Below are 15,474 nucleotides of genomic sequence, written 5' to 3'. Positions count from 1 at the left end.
TGTGCCAGGGGCATCCTGTACAGTTTTCTTGTTCTGTGTGACTCATCAGCCTTCAAAGTGGGTCTTCTGGTCTTTTCCAGTCAGTATGAAGAAAAGGAGAAAGCCTTCAAGGAACAGCTTGCCCACCTGGCATCTTTGCTGCCTACCCTCCAGGTGAGTTGGGAGGATTGCCATGTTGTCCCCTTAGAAAGGCTCTGTGCACCTTAACAGTTGTGTGACATCAGTAGCGCAGTGGCAAATGCAGAAGTGCAGGGTCCTTTCATGTCACTCACAGCCACACCTCCCCGTTTTTTTGCTGTGGAGTTGAGAATGAGATCCTTGTTAGTGCCTTCTCCCACAACAACAGACATGCTTAGGAGTCAATCAGCATGAAAAGGTAGGCTGTGTGTTAGCTACTGAGAAGAGTCTTCTCAGTGGCTGACTCACCTCCTTTCACTCTGATTGGCTCCAATCAGCAGAAGAGGACAAGGAAGTGTGTTAGAAGACTCTTCTCAGTGACTAACACATTCCCCTTTCATGCTGATTGGCTCATAGGATGCTGGAGACATAGGGACCCTGCTGGGACCCTTCTGTCAAAAACGTGTGACATGCAAAATTCAACATTGCCATGTTTTCCTTATCAGTGCACCCCCTTGTCAGGAAAGACACCACCTATTGAGATCCACTGTGGTGGAGATGGATTCAAATCCCCCCCATCACTGCAAGGGTGGGGAATATCTGGCTCATGGGCTGAATGTGGCCCCCCAGTTCTCTCTCACTGGCCCTCAGGACTCTTCCCAGACCAAATCACAGCTCTCATTGGCCCTGCTCCTGACCTTCCTGCAGTGCTTTTGCCCAGCTGGAATGCAACCTTGAACTTGGATCGCCTCTCATTGGCCTGGGCGGAGTGACATGTGAGGGAGTGTTTGTAGAAACCACTGGATGTTAAGAGGCTGGGGGAAAAAAATTTTTTTAAAGCCTCACACCAGTCGCTCTGCCCACTTTTGGCTCAGATCTTGCCCACCACATTCATGTGCCCTTCAGAAGGTTTCCCACGAGAGTATACCCCTTTGAACTGAAAAAGGTTCCCCACCCATGGCTTCCTGGGTGGCCTTGGGCCATCTCTTAGCCTAGCTTACATTGCCAGTTCTTGTGAGGATAAAACCATGGAATCTGCCCTGAGCTTTGCATAGGGGTGGGGTGAGGGGGGAAAACCATTTAAATTAAGACTGAATTTCTGCCTATCACACAAAAAGGCACCCAGAGTCACTCTTGGGGTGGAGGAATTCTGCTTACTGTATTTGCATTAAATTATTTTGATTTATAGTGCGCCCTACCCTTCAGGGTCAGGTCAGGTAACATCACCCCCACAACCTAAGATTCTGTAGCCAAGACTAGCCAGAGTTTGGGGCCATCTGGGAGTCCCATGAGATAAAAGGTGGAATGGCACGTTGTGGGACTGCCACAGAAATTTCTAAGCAGGCAGGTACTGGGGTGTCAGTCTTTGTGGAGTACAAACAATCTGGTGTGGGGCTCTCTCCCCTAATCCCAGACGGGAGGTGGCATGTATGGCCCACTCAGTGGGGAGGAAAATGCCCTTGGCCCATGCTCAGAGGCTTTGTCAGTGCCCTGGCTGGGTCTGATCCTCCACTCAAAGTCCTCACAGAGTGGCACAGAAATTTGAAGAGATGTGACCTGTCTTTTGCCCTCCTCTTTAGGTCCACCTGGTGACCTGCTCTGCTTTCCTCAGTTCTGCAAACAAAGCCGAGTTTCTCGATTTAGGCTACGTAAGTCACTTCCCCAAATCAAAACGCCCCTCGCCACTGCCTCTGGGGGCAGGAACAGCTTACTCAGACGAGAGGCAACTTCCATCCCCAAGGAGTTCACAGTCTAAACTTTGACGCGGGGAGGATAGCCAAGGGAAATGGGGGAAGCCGAGGGCATTTAATTCAGTTGCACAGAGCTGAGGGTAAGTAACGGCAGGGTCTGCGGGCTCAGGGTTGTGCCAAAGGCTCCAGGGATATGAAAGAAAAGAGATGTCACTTAGGTGTTCTGGGAGAAGCCGCCTTGCTCTGGACTTGGTGCAGGGTCAGGGCTGCTTCCACAGTGCAAGGCAACATTTCATCAAGCTGACCAAATAATCTACATCTCTGATTCCAGCAATTGATGGAGAGGCTGCAGAAAATCGTCAAACTACCCCATCGGCTGAGGCCCTCCCAAACAAGCAAGGTACAACTTCCCCTCCCTGAGCAAACCTAGCAGCTCCAAGCACCCAGGGAGCTTGTGAGCAAATGTGCACCTTCCCTATCTCACTGACCAGCTATTCCTTTTTTTTTTTTACAATAATTTTTATTCAAATTTTCATAAAACAAAATCAAAACTGACCAGCTATTCCTAGGTGGTGAGCTGGTCACAGCCTGTGCCATAAGGTCTAGCAGCACACTTTTAAAGCCAGAGTGGGTATTTTCTTTAACTCCAGATTCTGTACCTGAGGACCGCCCAGAGTTTTGCACATTTGGAGCCATGGAAGACAAAAGGAGAGAGCAACCCCATGATGATGATCGATGTGGGGCTGCTACTGAAGCCCCACATTGAGTTTTGCCCTCCTCTGTGGGTGAGGCCCACATAGCTCAGGGGGAGAGCACCTGCTTTGCATGGAAAAGGCCACAGGTTCAACCCCCTCGGGCTGGGAAAGATTCCCTCTCTGAAGCCCTGGGGAGGTGCTGCTAGTCCAGGTAGACAATACTAAGCTAGATAGTCTGCATCAGTAAAAAGCAGCTGCTTACATTCCTATCCTTTGTAAAGTGTAGCAAAACTTATCCACGTCCTCAAAAACACCTACTGTGTGCATGTCCCTGTTCAGGGGCTGCCTCTGTCAGGGACAGGAAAATGCATAGTGTCATGACGTCAGCGCCCAGGTAAGCTGTGCTCCATGTTGCAACCAGGGCTGTGGAGTTGGAGTCGTGGAGTCGGAGTTGGAAGCAATTTTGGGTGGAGTTGGAGTTGGAGTCGGCAGAAATGTACTGACTCCGACTCCGACGTCAAAATTAATTAATATATTAATATTAATGTTAATTCATTAATATTAATAAATTAATATACATTTGCCATTTATGAAGGAGTCAGAGTCGGAGTCGGACAGTGTAACAATAGAGGAGTTGAAGTTGGAGTTGAAGGTTTGACGTACCGACTCCACGGCCCTGGTTGTGACCCCCCATCCCCCTGCACACAGAACAGCCCTTTTCTGGGTAGGCCTTGTGTTCATCTTGACGCGAGGTCCTGTCCAAATAGCCCTTCTTAAGCCCATGTGCAGGAGAAGGGCTCGTGAGGCTGGGTGTTCTCAGACTGACCACTCATCCTAACCGGTTTCCCTTCCAGATCAACACTGAATACAGAGCTGAGTTTGCGCACTGCCTGGAACCACTGCTGCTTCTGACCCCACGTCGCTCTGTGGTGGTGAATGGAGGGGGCATTGGGCCTGGAATGGGCAACAGCAACATGTAAGTCACTCCCTTTGGAATCTGTGGCAGCCTTCCCCAACCAGGTGCCCCCCAAACACAAGCTGTAGTCCAAAATGTCTGGAGGGCACAGGTTGGGGAAAGCGGAGGGAGAAGCAATGACAGCACTTTCCATGTTTCATATAAAGGTGGATCCTGCAAAGCTGAATATGAATTGGAGACATTTTGAAGCCCAGATTGTTACACCAAAAAGGGGCTCTTTCACATCTGGAGGAAACTCCAATAACACCAGATGGGAAACCAGAAAATATAAGACAGCACCTTTATTGATTACCAATATATCTTTTGCAAAAGAGAGACGAAGTATTCGGCTAGCACCTGAAAACCAGTCTAAAGCATTGTTACAAAGTGCCAGTGATATATGCTTTCCAAAAGCCCTCCTAACACACAGCCCCTCCCGTCTTTGTCAGCAACTTTCCCAAGCTTTCTTCATTGTAAACCAGCGCTTCTGTCCTTGAGCGTTCCTTGTGCTGTTCCTACCTCTCCCAGGCACAACACATTCCAGCTCAGTCACTATCTATATGAATGGTGTCCCATTACATGGGGTGAACAAGCTAGCTTTTAAGTATCAAACACCAACTGAGCATCTAGCCTCTACAGGCACATTAGGAATTATGTTTTTCTATGTTAAATCGGGTTAACACATTCTGTACTGTGTCAAATTAACACCACATACTACAGTTCCCAAACTATATCTCATTTCATTACAGTCCCCCCTCAATTTAGGGGTTGAAACTTAATCATTTTCCTCTTCTATCGGTATGTCTCTCAGTCCTGGCCTTATGGAGGTATCTTGATCTAAAACCTCCAGGCAATTGTGTAACAACTCCCCTGGTTCAGGGATTAAGGTAGCTGGGTTCAAGGTATTGCAAACTGACAAAGTCAGATTATTACGTCCAGTTAGCAAATTCTCATAGGAAGACTGCCTTGAAGGATTGAGAACTTTATCTGCCTTTGTTCCCAATATTCTGGCTACATCATGTGGGCCTGTTATTTCTAGCTGTGCCCCCATGACAATTTTCTCAGCCTTTTGCAACAAGCACACTGCTGCTGCTACCGCTCTGAAGCAGGTGGGCCACCCTTTGGCAACAGGATCCAGTACTTTAGAATAATATCCTATGGGTCGCCATTTGTCTCCCCACTTCTGCGTCAGGACTCCTGAAGCTACTCCCTTGTTTTCGCTCACATACAGTCGGTATGGCTTCTGTCCATCTGGTAGGGCTAGCACAGGAGGATTGCTTAGGGCTTGTTTCGACTCCCTAAATGCTTTTTCCATTATTTTAGTCCATTTCCAATCCTTTAGCCCCTCCTTTGTCAGGGACTCATACAAAACAGCCGCTTTTACTCCAAACTCAGGGATCCATTGCCTGCAAAACCCCACTAGTCCCAAAAAAGCTCTCAGTTCTTTTGGAGTTCTGGGGCTTGGCATACCACATATTGCTTCCCTTCGTTCAGGGCCCAAGGCCCTTTTGCCTTTCTTGATTTGGTATCCCAGAAATGTGACTTCTTCCTGACACCATTGCTCCTTGTCCTTAGACACTTTATATCCCTTTTTAGCCAATTCCTTTAGAAGAGACCTAGTAGCCTCTAGGCAGGCCCCCCGGTTTTCCCCACAGACCAGAATATCATCCACATAAACCAAGATCAGGGTTTGGGGGTTCCTTTCTCTACACAGAACCTTGGGGTCAGTGTATTTGGTGGGCGATATGTGATCACGTTGTGCTCAATTGCAAGGGTAGTTTCATCTATTTTTGTTGGGCATGCAGTATGTATATTGAGTTCCCCATTTGCCATGTGTGGTCGATGGGGAAAAAGGGGGAGTCGTAGTGTGAGGAGACCCCATATGCGTGTTTGTATATCTGCATGTGTATTTCTAACTGACACCAAAAAAAACTAAGGCTCTTTCTAACGAACAATGGGATTCACTGTGGGTGGGGGTGTATACGCCAAGGAATAAAATAACATTTATGCAACAGCATTTAGCTCTGCCCTTGTTTTCCTTTGCACAAAACCTATGGAACGCATCACCAGCCATGCCATCAGGTGGGGGTGTGTGAGAGTGGGGGTGGGAGCTATAGCTCTTGGCCTTGCGCCTCCTAGAGTCCACTTGAACTAACATGGGGTTAGCCAAGCCGTACCACTCCCCCCCCCTTTGAAATGTAGACGTATATGTCCTTTCACAGTTCTGCCCCCGGGCTCCAATGCTGACTTCCAGTCGGTGTAACTGTGCCATATGAGATGGATACACATTACAAGGGCCAGTTAGACAAAGATCAGAATTTTCTGAAAAACCAAAACCACCACAACGGGGTACAGTATAAGGTTGAAACATCCTTTGGCGTCCTCACCCCAGTCAAACAGGGAATTCCACCATCCATGTGACTCTATCTGTGAGAGCTTATCTATGATATGAGTGACTGCATGACAATCATGTGTTATCTGACGTGTAACTTGCACTCCTAAACATTGCACTATTCCTAACCATTATTATGACAGAATGGGAAAATAAACAAATGGGCGAGAAAATAATGATGCAATGGGCCAATACTCTACACTGGTGAACCCCACATCTGAAATAGCCAAATTCTGTAAACCCCGTTACGAAATCACTCAGAGGGATTGGAAGAGTAAAAAACATCCTAGGAGCAAAATAGCCATAACATATAAATTATGAAAGGAAAAAATAGCAATGGCCAACACATTCAATATTACAATGGAAATAAAACAAGTGTCAGGGTCTTGAATCATACTGCAGGGTGGCTTGTACAGAGTTCATCCTCTGGAAACCAGCTGGTCATGTTCAGTGGAAGCGGTAACTGAACGGTGTATGGTTTGCCGATGCTAGGCAGAAAAACTGGAATAATGAAAAGAATAGTCATTCCCCCTCCCCCCGAGTGACTGTGATAAAGATTGCAAGCTTGCACAACATGGGACATCTTGCCAGAAGAAATAGTGGTGTCCATTTTAGGTTGATGGCCAAAGTAGACTTGCCAGTTTCTATAGTTGGGGAAGAATGAAGCAGGCCCCTATGCTGTTATGGTAGCACATGCTGGAGAATGGCACACCAGTTGCATAGCTATGTCCTGGCCCAGGGCGTTGGTACCGGCTTCATGTCAGTGATCTGTGAGGCTCCAGTCAAAAATGCCTGCAATAAACCTCCTGTGACACACACACATAAAGAAAACGTTCCTTGGGGAGAAAATGCTTCCTTTACAAATCATTCAGCGCAGGAAGGAAAATATAAAAATAAAACACATTCATGACCACAGATGAGACTTCTGAACAAAAGTGGACAAAAACCAAAATATTGTATTGCAACTAACAATTTTAGCTGCTTTGCACCTTGCACTGAGTATTCCCACTAGTAGTGAAAAAAGATGTAATTAAAAAAAGTTTCAGACAGACAAACACACAACAGGACTACACATTCTAAAAACCTTCGAGTTTCCCTAGCCTCTGGTCATGTACAGAGGTTGCCCATGAAAGTAGCCACGGAAAGCAGCCTTTAGGAAGAAGGGGAGATTACTTTGCAGCTTCTACACAGACTGGAGAAAACAACTTTAAGAAACTTAATAAGAGAAGGGAGCTCCGGAGGAAATAAAATCTTGCACAGAGGAATACAAGGAGAGAGAGAGAAAAACAATTTGCAGCTGCATTCTTAAGTTACCAAAATATACTTATACTTTAAACCAGACAGTAGAAAACTTCTTAATTTCTTAACACTATACCAGAGTGACAAAAGGGAGATCCTGAAGGTTCTCCTCTATACCCATATAAAAACAAAATAAACATTGTTAACGCCTGGCTTCTGCTTCGTCCTATAATCGGAAAGGCAAATGGGATAAAAAGATTAGACTTTTGATCATATACAAATGCAAAAGAAAACCCTCTGTCCGCGCAGTTATCAGCAGAAAATCTCAGGTCAGTCAAGAACTAATTCCTGTAATTAAATCATGATTTATATGCACGGAAACAACCGCAATTACACAATGAACTGAAAGATATAACAGAATTATACTGGGCTGCAAAGGGCAGCAGCTGCGTTGCTCTCTTGGCTGTTTACCTGTCAAGTGGGGGAAAGGAAGGAGGGGTTGTAACTTTAGACACGCACATACCCAGAGAACAAGCTGCAATAATGAAAACTAAACCCAGTACTGGAGCAAAGAAAGAAAAGGGACTCTGACATTATAGAACAGAAATTATTCTCTTTTCTTTTCCCTAAAACAATCCACTAATTTTCCCAAGACATTTCTTACCCATCACGACTGGCTCTTTAACCTTTTCACTGTCTACGTAGCTCAAACCTTCTATCTACGTCCTGTATGCCTCAATCTTACAACTGCCCCCATAAACTGGGGTTCCTTCCACGTACCACCCTTCATTAAAGGTGATGTCACTATGCTTTTGCCTGCTGTAGGGAAGCCTAAAACTTCCAGGACCATCTCTGTACTCCCTTTTCCTCACCCTCCCCTTCTCTATCTCTCTTAATCACTTGCTTAAACAAACAGAGCAAATCTCTTCACACTAACTTAACGATTGCTAAAAGCTACTAAAGGAACAGATTAGGTTCTTTAAATCCTGTGAAAAACAAGGACAGCAAGCAGAAATAGTAGCATGGATGGCACAGCCGATCCAAGCAGCAAGGAAAACAACATGTTTTAGGAAGTGAAAGTAAAGGGAGGAAAGTTCCCTTATAACATTCCCACAGAAAACCTTCACACACACTCAAAAAAACCTTCACACCTTCACACCAGAGCTTGGAAAAGTTACTTTTTTGAACTACAACTCCCATCAGCCCAACCCAGTGGCCATGCTGGCTGGGGCTGATGGGAGTTGTAGTTCAAAAAAGTAACTTTTCCAAGCTCTGCTTCACACATATAACCAATTCACACTTGAGTACTCACTTCATACACGTCTATTTAGACAAAATCATTCCTAATACCACTCTTATTTCCCGGGAAAATACTACAAACCTTACACACATGGGAGCCTGACAACTGACTCCATTCCTTAAAATTCCATTCCAACCACATCTTGTGCTCAACCACCATCCTCTTTCTCTTTTGTGACCTTCGCATGCACAGCACTTATAATACTTTTTATCCCATGTTCCTCCCTCAGGCCACAAGTAATCCATTCATTATTGCAAAACTTAATCAAACCCCATTTGTTCATAACACCTTTACCATATGCATTTTTAAAATCTTTAAAATTCCTCAAGAAACATCCCAGTGGATTCTGCAGCTTTTCCTTGTGAGACGCCCCTTGTCAGGCCCAGGATGAGACTCAGGAACCAGACCAGGGGTTGTAAGTAATTCAGTTTTTATTACAGTAATGTCCAAACAAAGACTGCATCTTCTCATGAAGCAGTACAGAAATACAGGTCCTGCGGCACTGAGAGAAAGTTGACAGAGCAAGGGGCTGCTTTCCCGCCGGTTCTTTAAGAAGGGGCCAAACGGGCGCGCAACCTTTCGCTCCTCCTTAACTGCCCCTCAGGCACTACCCGCCTTCCCCCCTTCTCTCTTGTCTTTTCAAATGTCTTCGTGTGCGCGGCGAAGGGGGAAGCATCGGCCCCTCCTCTTCTGAAGGTTCCGATTCCAGTATGGGGGATGGGGGGGCTGATGGTAAACTGACTCGTGGCTTTTCTGCCTTGGGCAGCCCTCCCTCTTCCCCCTTCTGTTCTGAGCTTCGGAGCAGGGGAGGCGTGGGAATGTTCAGGGAAGATTCTGAAACTCCAAAGCTCTCAGGCTCTCCGTTGCTAGGCAACTCTATCTCTGGCATTTCCAATGCTTCGCCTTCGCTCCTTTCGGGCGAAGTTGCTCCCCCTCCTCCCTGCCATCCATCTGAATCCTCTTCTTCCAACCCCTCGGGACCCCAACTCTGCCTCCCGACATCATCCCCTCTCCCAAGCTGCCCCCCCTTTTGCTGACTTGGGGCGGTGGGGAAAACGTTGATGGAAAAGTTTTACCAAGTCTGGACTTCCGGGAAGGGTGACTTCGCTTGTGCCTGCTTTTGGGACGGGCTCCCGCCTCAAAAGAAGCTTATTCAGATATAAATCAGTCAGAACATTTTTTTTTTTGACTGATGAAATTTCTCCCGGGCAGGGAGAAACGTAGAGATCAACCTCAAAGCCTGTTTTTGTTGGGAGGACTGGATTTCATTAATTTATGAGATAAGGTCCAGCCAACAATGCCGGACGGACTTTCTAACAAGCTCTATCTGCTTAAGCGATACGTTTATCTTTTCTTCAAAGAGAGAACGGACTAACAGGCAAGCACCCTTCTTTCTATTATTTTTTTTACTTGGTTTAAATTGTTGCAGCAAAAGGAGATTTGTCAGATTGATCGGCTTTGGACAACTTCTGGGTGAGATATAGCTCTTCTCTGTTATTCACGAAATTAACATCTTATCTCTGTTTCTGTCGCAAAAAGCTGTCCTGGAAGTGCATTCTAAAGATAATAAACAGAAGAGGGATTTCTATTCCTGATTTCTATTCCGAGGAATATTATATTGTCTGGGACTATTCTCTTTTTGGTCTATTTTATTTTGACGAATCTGCTTCTTCACGACGCCACTAACTGTTTTGATGCTGGGAACTAAATTTGTTTGGCATTCTTGCACAAGAGAGATAAGGCAGGTTGCTCTGTTTATACTGTGATGTCATCAAGCCTGGAATATTAACCCAATTGTTGCTGAAATAAGAAGTGGTTCTTCTTTATTTTTGTTTTGCTTTGTTTTCGTGGTTTTAAAAATGGCAATCAAGAAAGTGGCTGAGAATCTGGAAGTAATTATGTTTCAGAAAATAATGGATGAGATTGAGATAACGAAACAAACCCTGCGACAGGGTAGTAAGGAGCTGAAAATTGAACTGAGCAAAATGACGCAGGAGCTTAAAGAAATAGGGGACCCTGTGAGAGAGGAGAATGAGATCAGAGATGAGAAAAGAAAAAATAAAGGGAAGATACAAGCCCTGGAGATTGGAACAAATGTGGAATTGGAAAAAGATCTGGAGTTTATGGATTTTAGAAATAAAATCTACTGTTTGGAATTTAACGTTATCTCTGAAGAAATTAATGAAGATATTAGAGATAAAGTTATCAATGGCTTGGATAATCTTCTGGACTGGAATGATGTGATGGAGCTTGATATAGAGAAAAATCTATGGAATTAACTGCAGCCATGTGACAATGGAAAAACTCTTAAGAGATGAGCCAGTGCATTTTCTAAAAAAGAAGAACACAGATATGACTTTACAACAGTATTTCAGCAACTTATTCAGAATGGATGGCAAGAAAATATTTGGGATAGAGGAAATTCCCATCAGACTCTTATTATATGACTATGGCTACAACAGCAAGATTATTATGGAATACTGATAATGGAAGATTGGACACTGAAATTACTGGACTTAACAGGACTATTGAAGATGGAAGATGGAACTAATAGGGATAATGGAATAATGGCTATTGAAATTATTGGACCTAACAGATTCTGATGAGATGGATTAATCGAAATGTTTATTTGGACTATGGTTATGACAATAAGATTATTATAATTATTAACGAGATGGATTAATTGACATGTTTATTTGGAGAAAAATTGATAGATATATTTCTTAAAGAATTGAAACCTCTCTTTGACTTTTTGTGGAAAGAATAAAGTAATGTTTATGAGATTTGATGATTAATTAAGATAACTACTGGAGGAAAGTGATTTTATAATATGATTTAAGAGACAGGATTGTTATATATTGTAGACCTATAACTGATTTGATATGTGACAAATGGGAAGTCAACATTTTATTTTATTTTATTTTTTTGTTTAATCATTTTTGTTTTGTTTTGTTTTTTGTCTTTGAATGTTTTATGATTTTGTTTTCTATGTTTTATGAAAATTTGAATAAAAATTATTGTAAAAAAAAAAAAAAGTTTTACCAAGTTTGGAGCATGCACGTCAGCTGCATCTTCCCAGGATCTATCAGCTGGTCTGTAGCCTTTCCAGTGAATCAAGTACTGCAACTTGCGGCGTCTTATTCTGGAGTCTAGGATTTCCCCAACTTCAAACTCAATCTGCTCATTTACCAGGAGTGGAGCTCCGGGAGGCTCCTCCGGACGCAACTCACTGGGAGGGGCGGCTTTCATTAACAGGGATCGATGGAACACAGGATGTATTTTAAACGTGTCAGGTAGCTTCAGTCGGTACGCCATGGGATTAATTTGAGTTTCTATTTCAAAAGGACCCACCCTCTTGTCTTGTAATTTTCTACATTTACCTGGCATTTGGAGGAAGCGGGTGGACAGCCAGACCTGGTCTCCCGGCTGCAGGGGGGGGGCCCTCCTTCCTGTGCAGGTCAGCAACTCGCTTGTACTCCGTTTTGGCTTCGTTTAACTGCTGTTTCAATGTCTGTTGCGCCGCCTGCAATTCCATAAGGAAGTTCTCTGCGGCCGGTACCAGCATCCCCTCTGAGCTGCTTGGAAAGACTTTAGGATGGAATCCATAATTAGCGAAGAACGGGGTTTGTTGAGTGCTGGAGTGCAGGGAGTTGTTGTAGGCAAACTCTGCAAAATGCAAATATGATACCCAGTCAGTCTGTTGATAGGACACATAACTACGTAAATATCTTTCCAGAACGGTGTTCAACCGTTCCGTCTGGCCGTCTGTCTGGGGGTGATGGGTGGAGGAGAGTTTTAATTCCGTCTGCAGCTGTTTCCACATTGCTCTCCAAAATTTGGCTGTGAACTGAGTTCCTCGGTCCGAGACTACACTGTTTGGCAACCCATGCAGCCGGTAGACTTCTTTGATGTATAACTTGGCCGTTTCTTTAGCCTCTAAGGCCCCTGCACAAGGAAGAAAATGCGCCATTTTGGTGAGTAAATCTACCAATACTAGGATGGCTGTCATTCCTTGGGACTTGGGTAAATCAGTTATAAAATCCATGGATAGGTCCTTCCAGGGTTCGTGTGGGACAGGTAACGGTTGTAACAGTCCTGCTGGTTTTCCTGTTTGTGTTTTTGTCCACATACAGACAGAGCAGGACTTTACATAGTTTTCAATATCCCGACGCATTTTAGGCCACCAAAAGTCCTTGGCCACGTTCTGAATGGTTTTGTAAATCCCAAAGTGTCCCGCTGTGACGGAATCATGGCACTGGCGTAGGATTCTGAGCCTTAATTCCCCTTCTGGCACATATCTGGCGGTTTTGAACCATAACAGTCCATTCCTCCAGTGGAAAGTTACTTCTGAGTCTTGATCTTGTCCCGTCTCCTGCCTATATCTTAGCATGTCTACATCTTCTTGTTGTGCCTTTTTGAGTTCCTCTTCCCATGAAGGCTGACACGATCCCAACATTAATTTCTCTGGCGGGATCACGTACTGAGGCTGGTCATCTGATTCACTTTCTTTGAATTGTGGCTGTCTGGATAAGGCATCTGCTCTCTGGTTTTTGGCTTGGGCATGATAAATAATCTTGAAGTTAAATCTAGTGAAGAACTGGGACCATCTTATCTGTCTCTGGTTCAGCTTTCTGGCTGTTTGGAGGCTTTCCAGATTCTTGTGGTCGGAGCGCACTTCAATCTGATGAGAGGCCCCCTCTAGGTATTGTCTCCAGTTCTCAAAAGAATCCTTGATGGCCAGCAGCTCCTTCTCCCATACTGTGTAGTTCTTCTCTGCTGGCTTTAACTTCCTAGAGAAGTACGCGCAGGGGTGCAGCTCCTTCCCCTCTTGGTCTAATTGCAGAAGGACCCCCCCGATGGCAAAATCCGAAGCATCTGCTTCCACGACAAAAGGGCAGGTCGGATCAGCAAAGCGCAGAATGGGCTCAGAAGCGAACCTTCTCTTCACCTCCTCAAAGGCCTTGGTGGCATTCTCTGTCCATTGAAACTTCTTCTTTCCCCTTAAACAGTCAGTCAGAGGAGCTGTTAATTTGGAAAACCCTGGAATGAACTTTCTGTAATAATTGGCAAACCCTAGAAACCATTGTACATCCTTTTTGGTAACAGGTTGGCCCCAGTCCAATATACAACTTACTTTCCCTGGGTCCATCTCCACTCCTTCCGCTGAGATTCGGTACCCAAGGAAGTCCAAAGACTTGAGGTCAAATCCACATTTCTCTAACTTAGCATACAAGTGATTCTCTCTCAGTCTCTTCAGCACCGTTTTCACATGCTGATCATGGTCTTCCTGGTTCTTTGAGAACACCAGGATATCATCTAAGTAACAGATTACATACGTGTCCAACGGGTCTCTAAACACGTCGTTCATGAACTTTTGAAAAACTCCTGGACTTCCACAAAGCCCGAACGGCATGACCAGGTACTCAAACTGTCCATAAGCGGTCAAGAATCCCATTTTCCATTCATCTCCCTCCTTCATTCTGATCAGATTGTACGCTCCTCTCAAATCCAGCTTCGTGAAGACTTTTGCGGAGCGGTCGGTCTAGCAGCTCTGAAATCAGGGGCAGCGGGTAGCTGTTAGGGATGGTGATCTGGTTCAATGCGCGATAGTCGTTACAAGGTCTGAGTTCCCCCCCCTTCTTTTTCACAAACAATAGTGGCGCTCCAGCAGGGGACTGTGAGGGACGTATGAATCCTCGCCTCAGGTTTTATCCAGAAATTCCTTCAGGGCCTCCCTCTCAGTCTCTGTGAGTGAGTAAATTTTCCCTGATGGGATGCTGGCTCCTGGCACGAGATCAATCGCACAGTCGTAAGGGCGGTGGGGGGGTAGAGTCTCTGTCTCTTTTTCATCAAATACATCTTTGAATTCCTCATACTTCAGCGGCAGGGTCACTTGCTCGATCTCCTGCGCTGCTGCCGCCAAGGTGTTCTTGATTCCTTTGGGTTGACAGTTCTCCTGACAATACTGTGAGGTGAACCACACCACCGCCTCCTTCCAACTTATCTTGGGTTCGTGCTTTGCTAGCCAGGGCATTCCCAGAATCACCTCAAAGTTCGAGAGATCTGACACGTATAGCGAAATGAAATCTTCATGCCCAGGGATTTGAAGTTTCACTTCCTCCGTGGCTTGTGTCACCCCTCCTGACTTCAGGGGTCTCCTATCGATAGTCTCCACAGATAAGGGAGCGTCCAGTTTCCACCGGGAAATTCCATGACGCTTGGCTAGCTTTGCATCAATAAAATTTGTGGAGGCTCCACTGTCAATCAAGGCAGTAGAATTAAACACCACTCCTCTGGAAGTTGTAATCCGAATAGGTAAGACCAACACCCCTTTTGAGGGAGGTTGGATCGTTGAAGGGCCTTTATACAACGCGGCCCCCAGTCCACCAGCCTGCACGTGGACTGGGTGTTCTAGTTTCCCGACGGCTCGGCTTTCCGCCCTTTCAGTCCACAGTCTCTGGCCACATGGCCCGGTCTTGAACAATAAAAGCATAAACGTTCTCGACGTCGTCTTTCTTTTTCTTCTTCTGACAATCTTGGCCTAGCCCCTCCCTGTCCCTCAGTTGCATTACCTGCCGTCCCTGCAGTGGAAAGGGCCTTGCTGCGGGATGCCGAGGCTGAGTATCTTGGGACCTCCTGCTTCTTTTCCAGGCGTCTTCCTTCCATCCGGTGATCTATCTGTAGGCATAGCCGGATTAGCCCTGGCAGGTCAGTGGGAGGGGTGGTCCTGGCCAGCTCATCCAGGATTTCAGCATTTAATCCACTCCGGTACATAAACATCAAGGCTGCATCATTATAACCAGTTTCCTGGGACAAAATTTTAAAAGCGTTAGTGTACTCGGAAACAGTCCCTTTAGCTTGCTTCAGAGCGCCTAGCTGCCGCGCTACTTTTTCAGCTCTTTGCGGGTCTTGAAACATCTCGGTCATCTCCTGTATAAATCCTCTGTATCTTCTTAAGACAGTATCCTTTCTCACCAGATATGGAGTCACCCATTTTGCAGCTTCTCCCTCCAGAAGGCGAATCACGAAGGCGACTTTAGCCCCATCGTCTGGAAATTCTGTGTGCCTGACATCCAGATATAATT

General features: G+C 45.4%; 1 protein-coding gene across 1 annotated transcript in view; it reads left to right on the top strand.

Moving 5' to 3' along the window:
- The window catches only part of RNF207 (ring finger protein 207), a 56,238-nt gene that overhangs the window by 23,986 nt on the left and 16,778 nt on the right, over positions 1-15,474 (top strand). The window contains exons 9-12 of the mRNA XM_061601842.1: positions 81-153; positions 1,698-1,766; positions 2,140-2,208; positions 3,358-3,479. Coding sequence (XP_061457826.1) covers positions 81-153; positions 1,698-1,766; positions 2,140-2,208; positions 3,358-3,479 — 333 coding nt within the window. The remainder of the gene's footprint in view (positions 1-80; positions 154-1,697; positions 1,767-2,139; positions 2,209-3,357; positions 3,480-15,474) is intronic.

The sequence above is a fragment of the Rhineura floridana genome, chromosome 18 (assembly GCF_030035675.1).
Source record: "Rhineura floridana isolate rRhiFlo1 chromosome 18, rRhiFlo1.hap2, whole genome shotgun sequence".
NCBI classification, from domain to species: Eukaryota; Metazoa; Chordata; class Lepidosauria; order Squamata; family Rhineuridae; genus Rhineura; species Rhineura floridana.
This window is presented reverse-complemented; position numbering and strand designations above follow the sequence as displayed.